General features: G+C 34.3%; 1 protein-coding gene across 1 annotated transcript in view; it reads left to right on the top strand.

Annotated features, from left to right (window-relative positions):
* The window catches only part of LOC308641539 (intermembrane lipid transfer protein VPS13A-like), a gene marked incomplete at its 5' end in the record, with an annotated part of 185606 nt that overhangs the window by 20852 nt on the left and 140387 nt on the right, over positions 1 to 24367 (top strand). Inside the window, 10 exon segments of the mRNA XM_081280214.1 lie at positions 7813 to 7971; positions 8387 to 8543; positions 11846 to 11925; positions 12355 to 12414; positions 12618 to 12771; positions 13756 to 13872; positions 13964 to 14067; positions 16255 to 16422; positions 17878 to 18182; positions 21991 to 22138. Of these exon segments, the coding sequence (XP_081136340.1) occupies positions 7813 to 7971; positions 8387 to 8543; positions 11846 to 11925; positions 12355 to 12414; positions 12618 to 12771; positions 13756 to 13872; positions 13964 to 14067; positions 16255 to 16422; positions 17878 to 18182; positions 21991 to 22138 (1452 nt within the window).

Below are 24367 nucleotides of genomic sequence, written 5' to 3'. Positions count from 1 at the left end.
CCCATTCCCCACCCAGCCTCTTATATGTAATTTTGTATAGCAATGAGGGTCTCCCTACATTTCCATGCAATTTTCCTCATCTCTCCCTTTCCCTCCCATCTCATGTCTCTGATTAATGTTACTCTTTTCTTCCTACTCTTCCTCCCTGCTCTGTTCATATTTGCTCTCATTATATCAAAGAAGACATTTGGCACTTGTTTTTTAGGGATTGGCTAGCTTCACTAAGCATAATCTGCTCTAGTGCTGTCCATTTCCCTGCAAATTCTATGATTTTGTCATTTTTTATTGCTGCATAGTACTCCATTGTGTATAGATGCCACATTTTTTTTATCCATTCATCTACTGAGGGGCATCTGGGCTGGTTCCACAGTCTAGCAATTGTGAATTGTGCTGCTATGAACATCGATGTGGCAGTATCCCTGTAGCATGCTCTTTTAAGGTCTTCAGGGAATAATCCAAGAAGGGCAATAGCAGGGTCAAATGGTGGTTCCATTCCCATCTTTCCCAGGAATCTCCAAACTGCTTTCCAAATTGGCCGCACCAATTTGCAGTCCCACCAGCAATGTACAAGTGTACCCTTTTCTCCACAACCTCTCCAGCACTTGTTGTTGTTTGACTTCATAGTGGCTGCCAATCTTACTGGAGTGAAATGGTATCTTAGGGTGGTTTTGATTTGCATTTCTCTGACTGCTAGAGATGGTGAGCATTTTTTCATGTACTTATTGATTGATTGTATATCCTCCTCTGAGAGGTGTCTGTTCAGGTCCTTTGCCCATTTGTTGATTGGGTTATTTGTTATCTTATTGTCTAATTTTTTGAGTTCTTTGTATACTCTGGATATTAGGGCTCTATCTGAAGTGTGAGGAGTAAAGATTTGTTCCCAGGATGTAGGCTCCCTGTTTACCTCTCTTATTGTTTCTCTTGCTGAGAAAAAAACTTTTAAGTTTAATTAAGTCCCATTTGTTGATTCTTGTTGTTAACTCTTGTGCTATGGGTGTCCTATTAAGGAATTTGGAGCCCGACCCCACAATCTGTAGATCGGATCCAACATTTTCTTCTATCAGATGCAGAGTCTCTGGTTTGATATCAAGTTCCCTGATCCATTTTGAGTTAACTTTTGTGCATGGCGAGAGAAAGGGATTCAGTTTCATTTTGTTGCATATGGATTTCCAGTTTTCCCAACACCATTTGTTGAAGATGCTATCCTTCCTCCATTGCATGCTTTTAGCCCCTTTATCAAATATAAGATAGTTGTAACTTTGTGGATTAGTCTCTGTGTCCTCTATTCTATACCATTGGTCCACCCGCCTGTTTTGGTACAAGTACCATGCTGTTTTTGTCACTATTGCTCTGTAATATAGTTTGAAATCTGGTATCGGTATACCACCTGATTCACACTTCCTGTTTAGAATTGCTTTTGCTATTCTGGGTCTTTTATTTTTCCATATGAATTTCATGATTGCTTTGTCAATTTCTACAAGATATGCCGTTGGGATTTTGATTGGCATTGCATTAAACCTATAGAGAACTTTTGGTAATATCACCATTTTGATGATGTTAGTTCTGCCTATCCATGAACAGGGTATGTTTTTCCATCTTCTAAGATCTTCATCAACTTCTCTCTTTAGGGTTCTGTAGTTTTCATTATATAAATCTTTCACCTCTTTTGTTAGGTTGATTCCCAAGTATTTTATTTTTTTTGAGGATATCGTGAATGGAGTGTTTTTCCTCATTTCCGTTTCAGAAGTTTTGTCGCTGATATACAGAAATGCCTTTGATTTATGCGTGTTGATTTTATATCCCGCCACTTTGCTGAATTCATTTATTAGTTCTAGTAGTTTCTTTGTAGACCCTTTTGGGTCTTCTAGGTATAGAATCATGTCATCTGCAAATAATGATAATTTAAGTTTTTCTTTTCCAATTTTTATGCCTTTAATTTCTTTCATCTGTCTAATTGCTCTGGCCAGTGTTTTGAGAACTATATTGAATAGAAGTGGAGATAGAGGGCATCCCTGTCTTGTTCCGGATTTTAGAGGGAATGCCTTCAACTTTTGTCCATTCAGAATGATGCTAGCCTGCGGCTTAGCATAGATAGCTTTTACAAAGTCAAGGTAAGTTCCTGTTATCCCTAATTTTTCTAATGTTTTGAACATAAAGGGATGCTGTACTTTGTCAAATGCTTTCTCTGCATCTATCGAGATGATCATATGGTTCTTATCTTTAAGTCTATTGATGTGGTGAATAACATTTATTGATTTCCGTATGTTGAAACATCCTTGCATCCCAGGGATGAATCCTACTTGGTCATGGTGCACAATTTTTTTGATGTGTTTTTGAATCCGATTCGCCAGAATTTTATTGAGGATTTTTGCATCTAGGTTCATTAGAGATATTGGTCTGTAGTTTTCTTTCTTTGAGGTGTCTTTGTCTGGTTTCGGAATCAGGGTGATGTTGGCCTCATAGAATGAATTTGGAAGAGCTCCCTCTTTTTCTATTTCCTGATATAACTTGAAAAGTATTGGTTTTAATTCTTCTTTAAAGGTTTTGTAAAACTCCGCTGTATACCCATCCGGTCCTGGGCTTTTCTTGGTTGGTAGTGTTTTGATGGCTTCTTCAATTTCATCCATTGATATTGGTCTGTTCAAATTGTGTGTATCCTCCTGACTCAGTCTGGGAAAATCATATGACTTAAGAAATTTATCGATGTCTTCACTATCTTCTATTTTGTTGGAATATAGGTTTTCAAAATAATTTCTTATTGTCTTCTATATTTCTGTAGCATCTGTTGTGATATTGCCTTTTTCATCCCATATGTTAGTAATTTGAGTTCTCTCTCTTCTTCTCTTCGTTAGCATGGCTAAAGGTCTGTTGATCTTATTTATTTTTTCAAAGAACCAACTTTTAGTTTTGTTAATTTTTCAATAGTTTCTTTTGTTTCAATTTCATTGATTTCCGCTCTAATTTTAATTATTTCTAGCCTTCTGCTACATTTGCTGTTGTTTTGCTCTTCCTTTTCTAGGGCTTTGAGATGAAGTGTGAGCTCATTTATTTGTTGGTTTTTTCTTTTTTTGAGGAATGACCACCAGGCGATGAATTTTCCTCTTAAAACTGCTTTCATTGTGTCCCATAGATTCCGATATGTTGTGTCTGTATTTTCATTTATCTCTAAGAATTTTTTAATTTCCTCCTTTATGTCTTCTGTAACCCATTGATCATTCAGTAACATATTGTTCATTTTCCATGTGATGTAGGATTTTTCCTTCCTTCTTTTATCATTGATTTCCAATTTCATTCCATTATGATCAGATAAAATGCATGGTATTATCTCCACCCCTTTATATTTACTGAGGGTTGCCCTATGGCACAATATATGGTCTATTTCTGAGAAGGATCCATGTGCTGCTGAGAAAAAAGTATATCCATTTGATGATGGTTGATATATTCTATATATGTCAGTTAAGTCTAGGTTGTTGATTGTGATATTGAGTTCTATAGTTTCTTTATTCAATTTTTGTTTGGAGGATCTGTCCAATGGTGAGAGAGGTGTGTTGAAGTCACTCATAATTATTGTGTTGTGGTCTATTTGATTCTTGAACTTGTGGAGAATTTGTTTTATGAATGTCACAGCACCATTGTTTGGTGCATAAATATTGATAATTGTCATGTCTTGTTGGTGAATGGTTCCTTTTAACAGTATATAATGCCCTTGTTTATCCCTTTTGATTAACTTAGTCTTGAAGTCAATTTTATTCGATATGAGGATGGCCACTCCTGCTTGCTTACGAGAACTGTGTGAGTGGTATATTTTTTCCCATCCTTTCACCTTCAGCCTGTGTATGTCTTTTCCAATCAGATGTGTCTCCTGGAGGCAGCATATTGTTGGATTTGTTTTTTTAATCCATGATACCAGCCTATGTTGCTTTATTGGAGAGTTTAGGCCATTAACATTCAGAGTTACTATTGATATATGGTTTGAACTTCCATCCATGTTTGATTGTTTATCCTTTTTTTTTTTTAAAAAAAAAATATTTAGTTTGTTTCTCCGTGATTATCTTTCCCCTTGACCTCTGTCTTTACTGAGGCACTTCCCACTGATGGTTTTGGTTATTGTTTTTCATTTCTTCCTCGTGTAGTGTTTTGCTCAAAATGCTTTGCAATGCAGGTTTTCTGGCTGCAAATTCTTTTAACTTTTGTTTATCATGAAAGATCTTTATTTCGTTGTCATACCTGAAGCTTAATTTTGCTGGATACAGAATTCTTGGTTGGCATCCATTGTCTTTCAGTGTTTGAAATACATTGTTCCATGACCTTCTTGCTTTCAGTGTCTGTGATGAAAAGTCCGTTGTTAACCGTATTGGTTTACCCCTAAATGTAATCTGTCTCCTTTCTCTTGTAGCTTTTAATATTTTCTCTTTGTTCTGTATATTGGATATCTTCATAACAATGTGTCTTGGCGTTGGTCTACTGTGATTTTGTGTGCTCGGTGTCCTGTATGCATCTTCAATTTGTATATCGGTTTCCTTTTTTATTTCTGGAAAGTTTTCTGTAATTATTTTATTCAGCAGGTTTCTCATTCCCTTGGTGTGAATCTCTGTACCTTCTTCTATCCCGATGACTCGTAAGTTTGGCTTCTTCATGTTATACCAAATCTCTTGGATGTTTTTCTCGTGATTTTTTACCAGCCTTTCTGAGTTGGCTAGACTCTTTTCAAGATGGTATATTTTGTCTTCATTATCTGACATTCTGGTTTCTACTTGTTCCACTCTGTTAGTGATACTCTCCATTGAGTTTTTAATCTGGTTTATCGTTTCCTTCATTTCTAGAATTATTGTTTGATTATTCTTTATAATCTCTATCTCCTGATAAAGATGCTTAACTTCTTCTTTTAGGTGTTTATGTAACTCATTCTCAATGTGTTCTTTCGCTGCTTGAATTTGCTGTCTTGTATCCTCTTTGATGTTCCATTCCACCTGTCTAAGATGTTCCTTGAGGTCTTTATATGACCATTTTTCTGATGACTCTAGGTCCTCCTGAATATTTAGGCTATCCTGCATTGTTTGTACTCCTTTTCTTCCTTGTTTCTTGAAGCTGCTCATGTTGCTTCTTGTTCTGATTGACTGCTGAGTTACTGTTTATTCCTATAAATTTATTTGATGCTAGGGAGGAAAGGTATTAGAAGGGAAGGGAGGAAGTCACTAAGGAGAATGAGAGTAGGCAGGTAGAATTCAAGGAAGGGGGATAAGAAAAATGAACAGACAAAAGAAGAAAGAAATAGGAACTAAGAAAGAACAAAAATTTAAAAAAAATATTAATAATGATTAAAAAAATTAAAATTAAGATTAGAAGAGAAAGAAGAAAAAAAAAGAGAAAGGGAAAAAAAAAGATAGAAAAATGAAGATGAAAGAAAAACCCCAATCAAGAAAAAAAAAAAAAAACCTAATAAATGCCGTCTTAGAGTTTGATTAACTTCTCTTCCACTAGGTGGCGCTGTGCCCACCAGGTCAAGTCTTTCCCGTCAGTACGCGGGAACCAATCACTGTGCAGCAGCTCCTCCCAGACTGGGCGAGTCTCCAAACCTGAGTGCCTAGGGCCTCCTCTTGTGTCCAATCACTTCCACTTTTCCTCTAGCCAGGCCCCTCTCACCACAGTACTGGCTACAGGCCAGGTCTGCTGCTCCTGGGAGCCCTGTTTTCATGAACGACTGGGCTCACTCCTCCAGATTGCCATTCCCTCAGACCCTAATTTTGTAGAGCTTGGTGCTGAGAATCCTCAGCGAATTTTACTTGCCCTCTGGTAGCCACACCCCCGTAGCTGGTGCAAGAGACCTCAGCAGTCAGCCCTGGCGGGAGCGGCAGTCCCACACCACCTCTGACTCCCTCGGGCTGGCTGTAGCACTCACGGGAGAGCTGGGAGGGGCTCTTAAGTTTTCCCCGATGCGTGGAGAGGGAAAGCCAGGTGTCCACACACCTGTAGCAACAGGCTTCAATGAAGTTATCTCCTGCACTGCAGCCCTGCGACTCCAGCCCTCTGCCACAGTGGTGTCCTCCGCAAACGGCGACAGTTCGCCTCTCCCTGCCGGGCGACCAACGCCACGGGCGGGTCCCCACTGTCTCCCAAGCCCCGCCTGGACCCTGCGGCCACTACCCACGAAGGCCCGGCAGGCATCCACCTCCGCAGGATGAGAAGGGCTGACCAGCCGCCTCGGCTGGATGGCTTAATGCTGAGTCACAGCTGTCAGTCTCAGCTTTTCAGACGCGGCGGTGCGGGGCGCGGAACACGGAGAGGCTTACTCACTTCCCGCCGCCATCTTCCTCTTCTCGCTATTTCGGGATGATGGCGGGGTGCTGGCTCGCTCTCTCCGGTGTGTCTCTGCCTCGAGCTCCCACGCCTCTCTCCTCCACGGCCTCCACAGCCAGCACTGCCCTGGTCGCTCTCTCCGCCCCCGGCGTTCCAGGCTTCTAGCCAGCCGCGCCGCGTCCCGGTCCGTGTTTTTCTGGCTCGCGCTCCAGCAGCGCCCAGGGCCGGGGAGGCGACGGCCGGCAAGTACCACAGTCCCCGGGCCCCGAGTCCCAGCGGCCACAAACCGACACTTCTAATAGACCTACCAGATCCCGGCAGGACCCCTCTTCATGGAATTTTGCTAGGAGTTCCTTAGTGTGAAGACTGCCGCTGTTCCAAAGGATCTTTTTGATCTCGTTAATGTGGAGACATTAGAGTCACTGCTTCCTCGTCGGCGGCCATGTTCCCTCCCCAAGTATGCTATTTTAAATTAAAGGTCTTTGGAGAGCAGTAGATGCTGGAAAAGGTTTTTTCAAGATACCACACAAAGATTAGAACTGCCAAAGATGGAAAACAATGATCTTTAGTTAAACTAATGTCTGTCGGAAGGAAAATTAAAGAATATAACCATACCTAGAATGAATTTGTTATAAGCTATTGTCTGTCTCTTAGGACCATTCAATTCCCAAAGAGAATCATTTACATTATCTGAGCACTCAGTCTATTCATTTACCTAAAATCATTTACTACCCCTCCAATTGTGTATTTCACTGACCTCTTTGGGTTGTTTCAATTATCACAATCCTGTGATTCTCCCCTGTGCATGTTAATAATATATGTATCTTTTTTTCCTATTATTAGTTCATGCCAGCAAACTTGCAGACTTTTTGAGAGAGAAGGGAAACTTCTTTCTTTGCCCCTATAATATACTGACAAAGGAATAATTCATATCCGGAGTGGAATAGTGCAAGATTTTCTAATGCTACTTAGGATAGCGTGCAGTTTAAAATTTTGGAATTCTTGGAATTTTTCATTTAATATTTTTGAGCTGTGGGTGACTGTGGGTAACTGGAATCACATAAAAACAAAACTACAAATGGGGTGGGAGATTGCTTCATTCAAATTTCAGGGCCTGTCTTCTGCTGCTAATATTGCAGAGTTTATATCTAAGTCCTGTTAGACTGTTCAGGTAAATGAGCATTTTAGCATGTTACTTTGAGTATTCATGATATGTAAAGTCTTGAGTGTTGTCATTTACTGTAAAATATTCTTATGAAACTTTGAAATAGACTAATGATTTCATAAGGTGATCTTTAAAGATTACATTTTATAGTTTTTCTATACTTTTTTGTAATCAAGAATGTTATTTGTTCAAAAGTAATTTTATATTCTTTTCCATTTACTTTAATTCTTAGATTTCTATTAAATTTTAAAATAAATAGATCCATGGTGTTTCATTTCAGAAAATTTATTACAATGTTATTATTAAATTGATCATTTTTTTATTATTGACTGAAACAATATTCTTGAAATTTAGACTCAGAAGAAGAATTTTTTGATGCACCATGTAGTCCCTTGGGAGAGTTTCCTCAAGTTCCAGTTAGAGTTAAAAGTACTCAACACAAAAAATTACAAAAGCAAGATTGTTCAGTAAATTTGACTGAGATTAAAATGCGATTTGAAGTAGCAGAGGTATGTGATATGGTAAATTAATAACAGTTTTTTAAATTGTCATGTCTACCATTTACAACCTCATTGCTAATAGGTACTGCATCCCAATTAAATGATGTAAATTTTCTGTATGGTGGTTCCCTTTCATCCTCCCCTTTCTTTTGTTTGAAGAATAGCTTCTTTAATCAAGAATTAGGTGTTTGGATATGATACATTGTGGGTTTTCAATACATATTTCTTAAAAATTATTATAAAAAGTGGAGTGGTGATTATATGTGGAATGGTGATTATAAAATTGCTTCTAAATTTTAAATACATAGTACATTATTTATATCATGTGTATGTGCAAATACATTTCATATATCCATATATAGCCACTATGCAAATAAATGTGATTTTTGTTTTAATAGTAGTATAATTTTCCATTCTTCTTCAGGTTTTGATTCAATTTTATCACCTTGTGGGAGATTGTGAACTACCTGTGGTAGAAATTGATGTTTTAGGATTAGGCACAGAAGTTGAACTTAGAACATTTGATTTGAAAGCAAGTGCCTTTTTGAAAGAGTTCTGCTTAAAATGCCCAGAATACTTAGGTAAGAATCTCTATTTCTTAAAAATAAATAAATTAATTTTATTACTTAACTACATGCTGGAGAACTTTTAATTATTTTAGTGTTCGAATATTTATAGTATATTTGCTCAAATATTCTCGGAGAAATATTGTGTTTATACTATTACTATTATATTGTGTTTGTACTAGTCTATTTTCCATTGATATAACAAAATACCTGAGGCTGAGTTATAAGTATAGAAAAGAAGTTTAATTACCTCATAAATTTGGAAGTTGAAAGGCTGAGCTTCAGTGGCTGCATTTATTTGGCCTCTGGTGATTATCTCTTGGTGGGTGGTATGACAGCAGGAGCATATGTAGTGGAGATCACCTGGTGAGACAGGAAGCCAGAAGCTGATTCAAGGGTCAGTCTCACTCTGTTGTAACTATTCACTATAATGGATACTAACTGGGATCCCACAAGAACTATATTAATGCTTCCTCTGGACAGTGTCCCCAATGACCTTATCATTTCGAACTAAACTCTACCTCTTTAAGGTTTGACCACCTTAACACAACATCCCTGAGGACCAAGCCGCCAGCACACTAATCCTTGGGAGACAAACCACGTCCAAACCTTAGCAGAATTAGTCTTTGGCTTTTCATCTTACACTTGGTAGTCTGAGGAAGGGGTAGACCAGAGACAAAATGAAGATAATTTTTTTTCATTAAGGAAAATCAAATGTGATTAAATCTTAAAGCTACATTTAATATAGGAACACTAAATTAATTTCCTATTACTGCTGTAACAATTTACTATGAACTTGACAGAAATCTGATGTAAGTCCTACTGTACAGAGAAAACTGTTATATGATTTATGAATATGTCAGAATGAACCCCAGTATCATATATAACTATAAAGCACTAAGGAAAAAAAAAGAGACCTGAGAAAATAAATTAAGGGGTCAGTGAGAGTTCCTTTTTGGAGGCTCTAGAGGAGGATCCATTTCCCTGTTTATTATGTTGTTGACTAAATTCATTTGCACATGATTTAAGTTTGTTTTCTTGTTACCTGTTAGCTGTTGTTAATGCCTACAGGTTTCTATTCAGTCTTGCATTATATCCTCCTACATCTCAGACCCAGCAAAGGGTATCAGATTCTTACAGGGTTATTTCTAACATCCTCTTCTACTTTTTGCTTCCACTCTTAACTCAGGGAGATAATCAAACATAATCTCCATTTAACTATAATCACATCTTCCAAGTTCATTTTGTCATATAATCCCGTAAGATCACAATGTAGGAATCTTGTCTTGTTTTTCTTGTTTTTGATGGGAATGGTATTCTGTCTGTCACAAAACTTTTAAGTTTTCCAGAATCATAATGGATCTGTTATATCTAAGAAAATAGTCCTGTTTTCTTTGTTAGGGATTTAGGTAGATACTATTTATATTTCTTCTTTTATGTTTTTTTAATCCATAGTTTACATTAAAAGTTCATAATTTACATCAGAGTTCACTCATTATGTTATACATGTATGCATTTAGACAAAACTATAATAGCAAGTATCCACCATTATATTTATCTAAAGGTTAGTTTTACAATGCTAAAAATCTTCTGTGCTTCATCTTATTCATCATTCCCTCCCCTTTAACAAGTGGCAGTCACTGATCTTTTTATTATCTCCAAATTTATACCTTTTCAAGCATGTCATATAATTGGAATCATATAGTATGTATCTTTTTTCTGATTGAATTCTTTCATTCAGTAATATGTATTTAAATTGTTTTTATATCTTTTCATGGCTTGATAGCGTTTTTTTAAAGCTGGAATAATGTTTCATTGTCTAGGTTGTTATGGTATATTTAATCCATTCACCTACTGAAAGATTTCTTAGTTGCTTCCAGATTCTTCCAGTTATGAATAAAGCTGCTGGGTGTTTGTGTAGATGTTTTTGTTTTCTTTCGGTAAATGCCAGAATCTGCAATTATAGAATCACATGGTGAGAGTGTAATGTAGTTCAGTAAGGAACTGCCATACTGTTTTCCAAAGTGGTTGTACCATTATGCATTTCAACTGGTGATAAATAAGAGTGCCAACATTTGGTGGTATTGTAATTCTGGATTTGGGTCATTCTAATAGGTACGTAGTAATAATTTGCATATCTCTGTGACATATGGTGTGAAACCATTTTTCATTTACTTATTTGCTGTATATATACCTTATTTGGTGAGTTGTCAAGATCTGTGGCCCATTTTTTAATCAGATTAAGTAGTACAGCCCTTATCTCTTACTAAGAAGATCACGTATGTAGCAGATACAAAATTTTATTATGCTTGTTCTTTTGTAACCAAGAAGCAGTTTTCTTTGATAATTGGAAAGAAAAGTATACCAGCTCAATAGTGTTCTGTAATGCTCTAGAAGTATTAGAACAGTTGTTAATTTACACTTTAGCTTATTTTTGTTTTCTCAAGAGCAAAGGATAAGAAAACCCTTGAAAATAAAACACAGTGCATACAGTTTTCACTGTACTCATTTGCCCTTGTTGTCTTGAGAGAGAGAGCAAATAGCACAGTTTCTCATGAAAGGTAGATGATCAATAAATATTTGTTCAGTGAATTAATAAGTGTGTAAACAAAGTGTGGATCTTCTTGGGGGTAAAAGTGTGGTTAGCACCGGCATTAGAAAGCTGGTTTATATGCTAATAACCTTTTAAGTTTGGAGGATTTTGTGGTGTTTTTCCCTTAAGAATAGTATAGTTTTTTTTCTCCCAGTCTCTACATATTGACTTCTAATAGACATAAGTAATTTGATGATGATGATAATGATTTTAAAAGGCATTATACGAAAATCTCTCCTATGGTAGTTTTCCTACAATGGCAGATTTTGAGCAGAAGCAATAATATAATTAAAACAGATTATGTGGTAATAGAGTTAATTTAATCTAAACTGTATATAAAAACTTTTTCATCACATTCCTGATCTGTCTTCTCAACAACTCGGTTTTCTAGGATTGATGACTTTTCTCTAGGGATTTTTATGACCTGGGGCTATAAGTCTCTTCATGTCCTTTCATTTAATAGATTGCTAATTTTTCTTACCTTACCTACTGTCTAGGGTTAGGAAGGTTGAGACTTCAGTATTGAGGCACAAAGGAAGGGAATGAAATTGTATGGAAAAATTACACTTGTAGAATATAAAAAATGAAGGGAACTGAGTAAGTATATTCCAAAGACTAGAACTGGTACAGAAAAGCCTTTTTCAATTATGTTATTATTAATATTCCCTACCTTTATTTTGAATTAATTTTCCTACCAATAGATAATTAAAAATTTTATTTTTAGATGAAAACAAGAAACCTGTTTATTTGGTCACAACACTGGATAACACAATGGAAGATCTGTTAACATTAGAATATGTGAAGGTAACTGGTTCCATTTTTATCTGCTTGATAGGTTAAGTGTGCTGCTGAAATTTTATATCAAGTTTTGAAAGTTTTGTAATATTTTGTTTGTTTAATATTTAGTCCTAGTGTAATCTCAGTAACTCCTGTCTTGATAATAAGAATGATAATATGCAACATGTATTGAATACTTGCTGTGTGTGCTATGTGCTGGAGAAGCCCATACTTAACAAATGTCTTTTGTTCTAGTAAGGAAATTGCTTTGTTCTTGTGAAGCACTTGCCTTTTTCCATAAATGTATATACTTAACCTAAAATCCGTAATCTATATATAGTTACTGTATACATACATACCCCGGGAAAATTATATAAATGCATGTTAGGACTATTATTAATTATATGAACATATTTTCCTAAGATATGCTAATAGACTTGTTTTCTCTTTTGATAGGCTGAAAATAATGCACCTGATTTGAAAAGTACCTATAACAATGTTTTACAATGGCTTAAGGTATGATTGAATAACAATTTACTTTTAATTGTGTGTATTTTTTTTGTCCAAGTGTATTATGAAAATTATCTCTCATTATAAAATCCTTGAGGATAAAACAGTATTATAAATTGTATCCTTGATAGCACAAAGCGTAAGTCCTTATAGAGACTACACAAGCAAATTTTTATTGACCTGTTATTAAAATCAGCTTCCTTCTTTAGGTGAATTTTTCATCTTTGGATATTCATTTACATACTGAAGCACTTCTGAATACAATGAATTATCTCAATAACATCCTTTCACAATCAGTGGAAAAACCAACCTCAGTGTCTGTTCCAGAGACTGAAGACAAAGGAGATGTCATTAAAAAATTGGGTATCTTTCTTTAAAATTCAACTGCAATTTCTTTTTTAAACAAGTAGATCATTAAATTTAGGACTGGGACTTATTGTTAACTTATATTAATGACTTCAGGATTCTGGTGTATAGACTACTATCCAAAGGATTCATGATTTATTGAGTTAATTTTAGAAAATAATATTAAAGGCAAAGGAAACCAATTACTGCTGAAGAAAAGATTTTTGTCATGCAGCTGATTATACAGAAGATTATACAGTAGAAGTATTTGATTTGGATTAAAATTCATGCATTTAATAATTAAATAGCATTATTTTAGATTAAGAGGAATGTAAGCCTTGGTAACTTAGCCATGACCCTGTTTCAAAATAAAAAATGAAATAGCTCAGTGGGGAAGTGCCGTATGATTCAATCCCCATTTTTCTTCTTTTAGTGCTAAGGATCAAACCTAGGGTCTCATACATGCTAGGCAAGCACTTTGCCAAATGAGCTACATCCCCAGTTTTGTTCAGAGTGTATTTTTAATCAGAATAAGATTGAGTATCCCAGTCCAAAAATTTGAAATTCTTCAAAATCTGAAACTTTTTAAGTCTCATGTGTGCTAAAATGTTTTAGATTTTGGAGCCCTGTTTTGGATTTTTGGATTAGGTGTGCTCAGCCTATTACTATTTAAAAGCAACAAAAATTTATAATTTTCACAATGATAGGTGTTTCCTAGTAGACATCAAGTCTTAGAAGTTTAGAATTTTATAGCTACAGTTGCTTAGTTTCAAATAAGTAGTCTCCCCTAGGAACAGTATTTCATTTTGCTTTTTTTTTTCATTAGGTATGATAATTCTTTAGAAATCCTAAGCCAGTAGGAATTATCTTATTTTGCTTTTAGTTGATACAAAGCAGACTTTTAATATCATTATTTATATTGATAGTTCAGTTACTTTTTAAGTGTAGTATGGTAACTGCTAAACTTTTCCTTTTATTTTACAATATGACTTTTTTTTCTAGCTTTAAAACTATCCATGAATGAAGATATTATAACCTTGCAGATTTTAGCAGAATTATCATGTATACGGATTTTTATTCAAGATCAGAAACATAACATTGCCGAAATTAAGATTGAAGGTAATAAATCTCATAAAATAAATCCAATAAATAATTAAATGAAAGAAATAAAAACTATTAGTCATCTTTTTATTTCCTTAGGACTTGAAATGATTATCATCTGAAATGATTATGAGGACTTCAGTTATGGAAATAAATGCCAAGCTAAGGAATATAATTGTTTTGGATTCTGATATAATGGCTATGTACAAAAAGGTAAGAATTTGTTTTCATTAATACTACATCACTAAATATGATTGTCCTTAAAGAGTGGTCATACTTTGCTAAATTTTAGCAATGTGTATGAGTTTTATAGTCAGGCATAATCAGATTATCTTGGCTCTATTCCTTAGTAGTTGTGTGATCCTTAGCAAATTACCTAATCTCAAATTTCATTTCTTTTCTTCGAATACCCTGCATGTCATAATGAGTTTCAGATGCCAACATCAGAAGGGCTGAGATTTTTTTAAAGCTTATTTCCAGGGATGCTAATCAATATAGCTGTTATGTTAAGAGAGCTGTTTGAACTGAATGCTTAGTGACTGAAGAGTAGGTGTTTTATTACTGGGTATAAAATAGTAGGGATTCTGGATTTGATACTTTTGTGGAGTTGGACAGATAATTCTTGAATAATGAGGTCTGAAGAGTGAAGGAATATTAAATAGTAAGATCAGAAAACCTGTACTTCTTGAGCCAGGAAGTCACCATTTGGAATTTGACAAGAAGAAAGGAGAAATGCACAAATGGACTTAAGAGTATTCTAATCAGCTTTTTCACTGCTGTGACTGAAAGACCTGACTAGGACAGTTTATAAGAAGGAAAAGTTTATTTTGGGACTCATGGTTTCAGAGGTCCATAGAATATTCGCCTGTTTCTCTAGGTCTCAGAAATGGAACATTCTGGGTGACCCTGTCCCTTTTCCTCATGGCATTTAACTGATATGTTTGGTGGCTCCTACATGGGACCAAATATCCTACTGTGTCACAGCAGAAGGGGACCTTGAAAGATATTGTCCAAGGAGGATTTCTTATTCTTCCCCCAGGTATAGTTTTCTCATATCCTTGTCCCTAGAATTTTGAATCTTCACCTGAACCTTGATGGCCAGGATTTCTGCCCTTTTGTATCTTAAGATTTTGTTCTGAGAAGCGGATAATCCTGGTGGTTCTTTGGACTTTTTTGCATTGGAGTCTTCTTTTCTTTTCCAGGAATATACCAAGGAATACTCTGTCTGATGTTCTACTTTGTCTTTCTCATGATCTCCCAGAGAGGTCCATGAAGTACCTTCAGCTGAGTGTGAACTAGTCTTGTGTTTATGGCTTCCAGGGTTTCATTATCTCACATTAGTTCACAGTCCATCTTTATCACTTTGTTTTGTTTTTATCCTGAGGCATTTTACCTATCTTGTATGGTACCTGGCATCTCTCTATCCTGCTTTCTACCACAAGTGAGCTGGTGCTTATTTTCTGACTTTCCTTGAAGATGAAAGTTTTCCCTTATGTTTTAGGGTGTTTTGTTGTCAAGAGACCTTCTATTTCTAATGGTTCCACGAAAAATTGTGATGGTTTATTTGGTTTATTCTTGTTTCAGGGTTTGGAATGACTTTCTCTCTAGTTCATGCATCCTAGACAGAAGCATACTGTAGACTTCTTTTCAGACCTCATATCTTTGACTCTTGAGGATTATTTATGCTATGGTTGGAATTTATTTGCCTGTTGATGGTTCTTCAGCTCCCTGTTCTTGCTTCTAGAATTTAAGAGAGTTGACAAGACAGTAAATTAGTGTCCTTCCCATGTTCCAAAGTATTAGAATACATTTTACGTCTTCTGTCGTCTATACCATTTTTAACTGGTATTACAGAGCTTGAAATTTTAAGCCTTTGTAAGTAATTCCAAATTGACAATTAAGATGGGTCTTCACAAACCAATAAGGAATGAGGAGTATAGAAATAGGAGATCCCTTTAAAGGATCTGGAAAATCTGTTCCTATATCTCAGATCAAGAGAAGGTAGTTTTTAGTAAGTTGTAAATATAGTTTTTTTTCAGACTTTTGAAAGTGAGCGAGGATTTTTCATTTAAATAATGACTCTTGGATACAAAAGTATAAACTCTTAAGTGAGAATGCATACGCTGAAATTTTCTCTTCATTAAAAATAAAATGCTGAGCCATACCTACTAACATGATTTCATGACCTACAAAGGGAGCTGCCACCATCAGTTTGAAAAACTGTGTAGTGTAGGTTCTAATAAAGCAGTGAGAATTGTAGCCTCATTTGTGCTGGCTTGAATATGTGGGATATTTTCCAAATATGTATGTCTTTTATTATATTTTGCTTTGTTTTCTTTTTATCCTGAGGCATTTTACTTAAAAAATGGATTCTAATCATTGGAATGTTCTCTCATTAAGGCTGTGTATATCACTGGAAAAGAAGTTTTCAGCTTCAAAATGTTTTTTTACACAAATGTAACTGCTGGTTCTGCAGACACAGATATGAATGTGGTTGACGTTGGGTTTAATTTAACTGTTGGTTGCATTGAAGTCGTTTTTGTCACAAAATTTCTATATTCCATAATAGTAAGTATTTTAATTATTTTTATTCTTTTATACTAGTTTGGAATTGGTGTATTAACTAGATAATCAAACCAATGAACAATAGCAAGAATTCCTTGCTTTTTAAAAAAATTTAATAATTTTCTGTGTACCATTTATAATAGTGACTGAAATGGTCAGTACCTTGTTTATATAACATCATTTTCACATGGGTATATTCTATTTAATTGAAATTATATTTTATATATTACCACATTAATATATGTAGCGTTATTGTTATATACTATATATTAATTGAAATCTTTTATATATTATTGACTTAAGTATTTGCTTTGCCTGATTTCCAGCTCCAATTTTAAAAATGCCAAACACAAGTTTGTTTTGGTCTCATGTCATTATTAAGAAAATTACATTTCTTATTTCTTTATAATTCTGTGGATGTTTGGATACTTCAAGAACTGATATGATTCCTATATGACTTTGTGCTAAAACTTCTGCGTTTTTAGTTGTGCTTTTCATATTTTATTTTCTGTTTTACCATTGCCATCAGCTATTTTTTCCTGTGAGTGTCATACCTGTCTTTATGATGTCACTTTTTAAAAAAATCTTGTTTCTAAATTTTGGTGTATAAACTAGATAATCAAATCTAAGGATATAAATAGAATAAATAGGCCAAGTATGGCAAGTATGCATATGTATTGTACATATACAACATGGCATACATATTGATAAGATTAGCAGTTTTTATAAGAAAGGGATTCATATATTTACTTGGATATATTTGGGGGATATGGAGCCCTCTTTTGTTATTTCAGAGTTTTAATCACTTAGAACTTTTGTGATTTTTTTCAAATTGGGGTTACCATATAGGTTTGTAGACATAATATAAGGATGAACAAATCCTCTTCGTCTAATTTATGTTTATTACTCAAAACATTATGTCACTGAGCCCTCTTATGATACCCTTTTATTTAAAAATTACTGAAAATAAAATGTAGGTTTTTTTCAGAATGTGAAAATTAATTTTAATCAGATATATTTTATTATTAAGGTAATTTTTCTAGAATTTTAGAAATTTGAAAACTTACTTGAGAATCCTTGAAGAAAGATATGTTATCTTTTCTTTTAAAATTTTACAAACATAGATGGCCTCTCTTCGTTGAGGTTGTATGTGGAAATATGATTGTTTTACTTTCAGAGAAGGTATACTAATAAAAGGAATAGGTATCAGTGAAACATTCCCCGTCCTTATTTTGCTTTGTTTAAGAGACTAGATTTTTATTTTATCAATATCTTTGTGTTTATTTCTCAATTTTTACATCAGAAAGTTAAGATTTAATTTAGACAGACTTTGAATAAATAATGCATGGTTATGTGAAGTCAAGAGGTTTTCTTATGGAGGTAAGTTTAGAAACATTAATACATATTTAATACATCTTACTAATGGTAATGTTAATAGGAATATTATTCTGTCTTTAGGCTTTTATAGATAATTTTCAAGCAGCAAAACAAGCCTTGGCTGAAGCAACTGTTCAGGCAGCAGGAATGGCTGCTACTGGTGTAAAAGAACTGGCACAAAGGAGTTCTAGATTTGCATTAGATATTCACATCAAAGCCCCAGTTGTGGTTATCCCACAGTCTCCTGTTTCTGAAAATGTTTTCGTTGCTGATTTTGGACTTATTACAATGAAAAATACATTTGTTCAAATATCAGAGAGCCAGAGCTATCCCCCACGTGTTATTGACTTGATAACAATAAAGCTGAGTGAAATGAGACTATATAGGTAAGTTTTTTGCAAGTATATTTGTGTACAGTGTAATTTTTTTCTGAATTTTTACATTAAAGACTTTGGTAGCTTAAATTGTTTACAGTGGGATTGTAGTTTATTTTAACTATACTTCATTTTGTGATTCTCTCTCCCTCAAATATTTTTGGGAATATCAATTATAGTCTTTTTAAAATTGTTTTGTATTGGAAGTGCTACAGCTAGTTGGATTCAAGTGACACTGAATTCTTTTTTTTAAATTTATTTTTATTAGTTCTAATCAGTTATCCATGAAAGCAGAAAGCTTTTTGATTCATTGTACTCAAAAATAGAGCACAACTTTTTATTTCTCTGGTTGTCCACGACGTAGAGTCACACCACATGTGCAGTCATACATGTACCTAGGGTGTTGGTGTTCTTCTCTGTCCATCATCTTTCCTATGCCCTTCCCCTTTCCCCTTCCCACCCTCCCCCTTGCCCAATCAAAGTTTCTACATTCTTCTCACAGCACCCCCTATTATGGATCAGCATCCACTTACCAGAAAAAATACTCGGCCTTTGGTTTTTAGGGATTGGCTTACTTCACTTAGTATGATATTCTCCCACTCCACCCATTTACCTCAAATGCCATAATTTTATTCTCTTTTAATGCGAGTAATATTCCATTGTGTGTATATACCACAGTTTCTTTATCCTTTCATCTGTTGAAGGGCATCTAGGTTGGTTTCACTGTTTAGCTGTTGAGTGACACTGAATTCTTGACAAGCTGGTTTGACTTAATTTTAGGGGGCCAGGATTCTATTGAATGAGGGTCATGCTAATGAATAATGGTGATGGAAGATATTAAAGACAAGAGGGTAGTGATAATGTAAAAGAATATAGAGGCATATATAGATTGGAGATTCAATAATATCAGTCTTAAAAAATAAGAACTATTTGTTGATGTATTATAGCATGAGTAAAAGTGGTAAACCTGGGTCTTGTTATTCTTAAAGGAACAGTGAGAGGTGGGAGGCATCATCACAAATTAAGAAAAATTATTTCTCTTACCCTGAGATAGGCAGGTTATTGGAGAAAAACTGACATCTGTTTATAGAACTTCTTGGAAAGCCAGGTTTCGGTTAAGATAAGTAATGAATGATATAGTTAATGAAGACAGTTGGAAAATGTTGAATGATTTGTTATCTAAGTCCAGGGATTTGGGAAATTACAGGAAAATACTAAGATAAGAGATTTCTGTTTTATTAGTAGGCTATAATATGCATTAATACCTTGAAGTTTCAAGTGGTTCAGTAACCTGGAGAGTTTGAACTGTAAGTTTCCATTGCTAAAATAGAATATTTATACTTTCATTTCATCATGTGTTGTTTGTTTTAAAGAAATGGTAGATGTATATGAGGTGTGAATCTATTGGTAAAATAGATTGCTTGTGTTTAACAAGAGTCCACAATTGTCTGTAATAATCATAATATTTATTATTTTATCTCCAAAATGGTTAATTTTATTGATAATGAGCATAAAAGGTTTTTAACAATCTCTTGAATATCCCAAAATAACTGCTAACAATTTGGTCTTTTTGTTACAGTTCATTTTATCTGCATATATATTTAACTTCAGTAAAATTAGGATTATATTGTGTGGTTTGTGTTGTACATTGCTTTTTTCTAACAACAGGCTGTGTTTTTCCATGTTTTTATTTTGAATGCATAATTTTTTCTTAATAGTTTATTACTTAGTTTTTTAAAAAAATTTTTGTTAGGAATTTAAATTGATTCAATTTCTTTTTGATATTATAAAACTATAATGTTGATTGTTTTTTTGTTTGTTTATCAGTACTGATATGATCATCTTCTTTCCTTTTTTTGGACAATTCATTTCTGTAGGTTGAATTCTTACAAATAGAATTGTTCAACTAGAGTATAACCACTTTTTCCTGAAATAACTTTAAAAAAGTAATTGGTTTGTGAAAATATAGTTTAGTTACTACTTTTTTCCACATAAGCAAGGACAGCAAGTTCTTTATATTGTTGTATATATCTTAATCCAATTTCTTGAATACAGTTTAGCAAATATTTATTAATTATATTACTTATGCCAATAATCTGGACTAATACTAGTAACACAACAAAGAATAAGATAAACATAGTCCAGTGCCTTCCCATGAAGTTTTCACTATAATTTAAACTCATAAGTGGACTATATACATTAAAATGCATTATATGAAATACTTTGATAGAAAAAGTTCAAAGTACTTGTAGGTACACATATCCAAATTATCTAGCCCCAAGATATAGAGTAATATTAATACAAAAGATTTTTCCAGAGGAAATAATGTTTTAATTTAGTATTTATGTTTCTTATAGTTTATTTACTCAAATATTTTGAAGGTTATGATCCAAGTATTTATTACAGTGAAGAACTGGAAATAACATATTTTTCATGATAGAAGGCTGATTAAATGACTTAGGACTTAGCTCTATGTTATGATATATAGCCATTAAAGTTGAATATGCAGTATTATCCTATAGAGTTTTTAGATTCCTTATTTTATTACAGTTAAGTTGGAGATTGCAAGCATGCATGCATGGATAAGTATAATGCCACTCTGTATTCCATTCATCAGTTGGTTTGATAACTAGACATTCTGAGAGATCCTTGATGATTCCCATATTTCTTTCCCATTGTATAAACAATAGCTAAAATTACAGTAGTATCCTGATATTCTAATTTAAGGATTTGCTGTCAGTTAAACTATAAATACATTACTAATTGTTTGAGATTGTCACTTGAAGATACAATAGGAAGCTTCTATGGTCATATTGTCCTTGAAGGGTGTTTTAGTCAGCTTTTTTGTTACTTATCACAAGGCCTGACAAGAAACATGAAAAAGTTTATTTGGGGCTCCTGGTTTCAGAGGTCTATGTTCATAGGTGGCTGACTCCATTGCTTAGTCTTTAAATGAGGCAAAAGATCATGGCTGAGATATGGAGGAGGAAACAGCTCAGGACACAGCAATCAAGATGCAGAGAGAGAGAGCTCTGCTCAACAGGGACAAAATATAAATCCCAAAGGCATGTCCCCAGTGACCTGCCTCCTCTAGCCATGCCTTACTATCTTCAGATACAACCCATTTAATTTCCGAATTGAACCCAGTTAATCCTTTTTAGTGGATTAATCCACTGACTGGATCACAACTCTCATAATCTAATCATTTCACCTCTGAACCTTCTTGAATTTTCTTACATGTGAGCTTTGAGGTACACTTCTTATCTAACAAAGGAATTCAGTGACCTGATCTTTTCTTGATTCTTGAGCATCAATCCTACTTTTATCAGTACTTGGAAAACCAAATATGGTTCAGCTTTATATAAAATTATACATACTCAGCTATTTTGATCCATAGAAATAGAAATTTCATATAGTACAACTTTATTTCTTTTTAAAGTAAGGAAATATGCAGTATTCTGCTACATATCTGAATCAGTGTAGTAAAATGTTTTTATAATGAGGTTTTATGTAATGGTTGTTTACTGATTATATAGAGAGAGTTCTGGATTTGGTATACAGCGAGTATTTTTTGTCACTTTTTACCACATCGTAAAATGCTATTTAAAAAATTAATTTATCAGATAAAGTCGCCTTTGTTTCTATAGGGACAGAACATCTCTCATGTTGATATGCAAAATGTAGCCCAACAGAGTTTCATCATATCCAAAATTTATTGATTTCTCTTTTATATAGAAGTTTATATAAGTTAATCTTTGTCCCTCCACCCTCATCTGACTATATATGAAACAATTCATAGAAATTTTGTTTCTACTTACAGGTCTCAGTATTTTAATGATGCATACCAGGAAGTACTGGACCTATTACTGCCATTAAATCTTGAAGTGGTTGTTGAGCGAAATATGTCCTGGGAATGGTACCAAGAAGTTCCTTGTTTTAATGTAAATGCTCAGCTAAAACCTATGGAGGTAACATTCTGGTGGCTCTTTGATTTCTGTTTTTGTATTTGTTGTTGTTTTTCATGGGAAATGTTGCTTTGGAATATAAGAACTTTTTTGGGTAGAATTTTTATATAATCATTTCGGTCAGAAGGAAAATTGTGACTTATTAGTCTAGAATTTTTTAATATTCTCCGTTTGCTCTTTTAACAGATACTCTAATTTAAGGATTTGCTGCCAGTTAAAATATAAATACAAATGAGTACTTACTGTGTGTGAAGTCTTGTGTTAGGTACTGGAGATATAGTGACAAAGAAGATATGACATTTTACTTCATGTAACTTACAAGTCTAAGGCAGTGGTTGGTGGTGATGGTGATCTGGAATATGCAGTAGTTAGATAGTAAAAAGTGAATGGACACGTATTTAAAATAGTTATAAATTGTGATAAATTCCATGAAGGAAACAGTCAATTAGTTGTATTCATGGAGAATTTAGTGGAAAGGTCTTGGCTGGAAATATTATTTGATAAGTTATCAGCATATAATATTTAAAGCTATGGTAAAATATGAAATAACCTGTAAAAAAAGAAGTTAAAGGAAGAGAATGTCTAGAAGAGTGGGGAGGTTGAAGGTGAAAATGGTAAATGTTGTCATCACCTTAGTTATAGCTTTGTCTGTTCTTTGACATTACTTTGCAGATCTCTAACACACCACCCACAAGTCCTTATTTTTCCCTTCTGACTGGATTGAAGTTAAAACTATTATCACATGCTTTACTGAAGTGACAGCAACATATACTCTGTTTATTCTTTAAGAAATCTACTTAGATCCTTCCCCGCCTTCCATCCCCAGTTTTCCTTTAAATTTCTCTATAAAATTTTATTCAAAAAGAGAAAACCATCATTTTTGAGATTTCAGACTTTTTAAGTCAAAATTATATATAGTGTTTAAAATGTGATGGTGTCAACCGAAAGTCTTTAAGCTCTTAGTAAGTAAGGTAATATGAATGTGTTAACTTATAGGGTTGGGCATGGATGGTGTCTTCAGATAAATATTTGAAATATTTAAAGTCTCTTTATATTAGTAAGAGAACAGATAGAAACTTAAAAAAACATAAATAGCATATTCTACCCAGAATGCAGGGAGATCCACACCCCACTGTGTTATTAGGCAGATTTTCGTGTGGCAACAGAGATTTTGTTTTCGCTCACTGTTCTCAGGGAGACTTCATGCAGAATATTCATGTGATGCTGCAGATCACCTTCAAATACCTGGGTGCCTTCTGGGGCAGATTCACTAGGAGGAAGTTCAGTCTTCCCCTACCCTGATTCACCTGAACAATTAGCAAATATTGCCATAGCTCACTCCACAGCCCACATATTTTATCCCTTTTGGACCTTATGTTTATACCCTAGGACCTTATTCTCTGTCAGAGAAAAGCTGGAATGAAGTCATTTAGTCTCATGCATGCAGACCAAGTGCAACAACTTTTGATTTCTGCCTGCCCTGACTTGTAGGAGCCATACATCAGCGGTCTTGCAATCCTTACAATTCTTCTAGCTTCTTCCAGTGAGCTGCTATCTAGATTGAAGAGTTAGGATTAAAAATCAGTATTTGAGGGGAATTCATTGTACTGTACTAATTGAAAGAAATGATTTAAAAGTTCTAACATTTAATTTCAGTTAACTAATTTATATGAGCATATTATTTTTGCAATGCTTGCACCATAATGAGCACAAAATAGTGTCATGAGTAAAAGAGAATGAATGAAAGTTTAAAAAAAAACATAGGTAGCATGAATAAAGTATATATGGACTTTATCTTAAAAACTAGATGAAGTACAGTCAAAGGAAGCCTGATTTCAATACAACTGTAAAATTTTGTGTAATTAAAATCCCTTTAGCTTTTTACAACCAGAAATAAAAACAGTTTTGACAAGTTTAGAATGAAGTCACAATTTCACAATTAAAAAAACTGTCTTGATCACATACATCAATTTAAAACTCATTTTTTTTCATATAAATGCTGTTACTTTATTCATGGTTCTCCAAAGAAATAAATAATAGGAATGGTGTGGTAGGGGTAAAAGGGAGAGATTTAGCTTAAGAAATTGGTGCATATGATGTGGAGGCTAACAAGTTCAAAAGGTACAAGGTAGGCCAATAGAAGGCACAGGAAAATGTTGATGTTGCAGCAGTCTGAAGGTAGCCTGCAGCAAAATTCTTGCTTGAAAGGGGTCAGTCTTCTTTCTAGGGAAT

The sequence above is a fragment of the Spermophilus citellus genome (genome assembly GCF_964194105.1).
Source record: "Spermophilus citellus genome assembly, chromosome: 2".
Classification (NCBI taxonomy): domain Eukaryota; kingdom Metazoa; phylum Chordata; class Mammalia; order Rodentia; family Sciuridae; genus Spermophilus; species Spermophilus citellus.
This window is presented reverse-complemented; position numbering and strand designations above follow the sequence as displayed.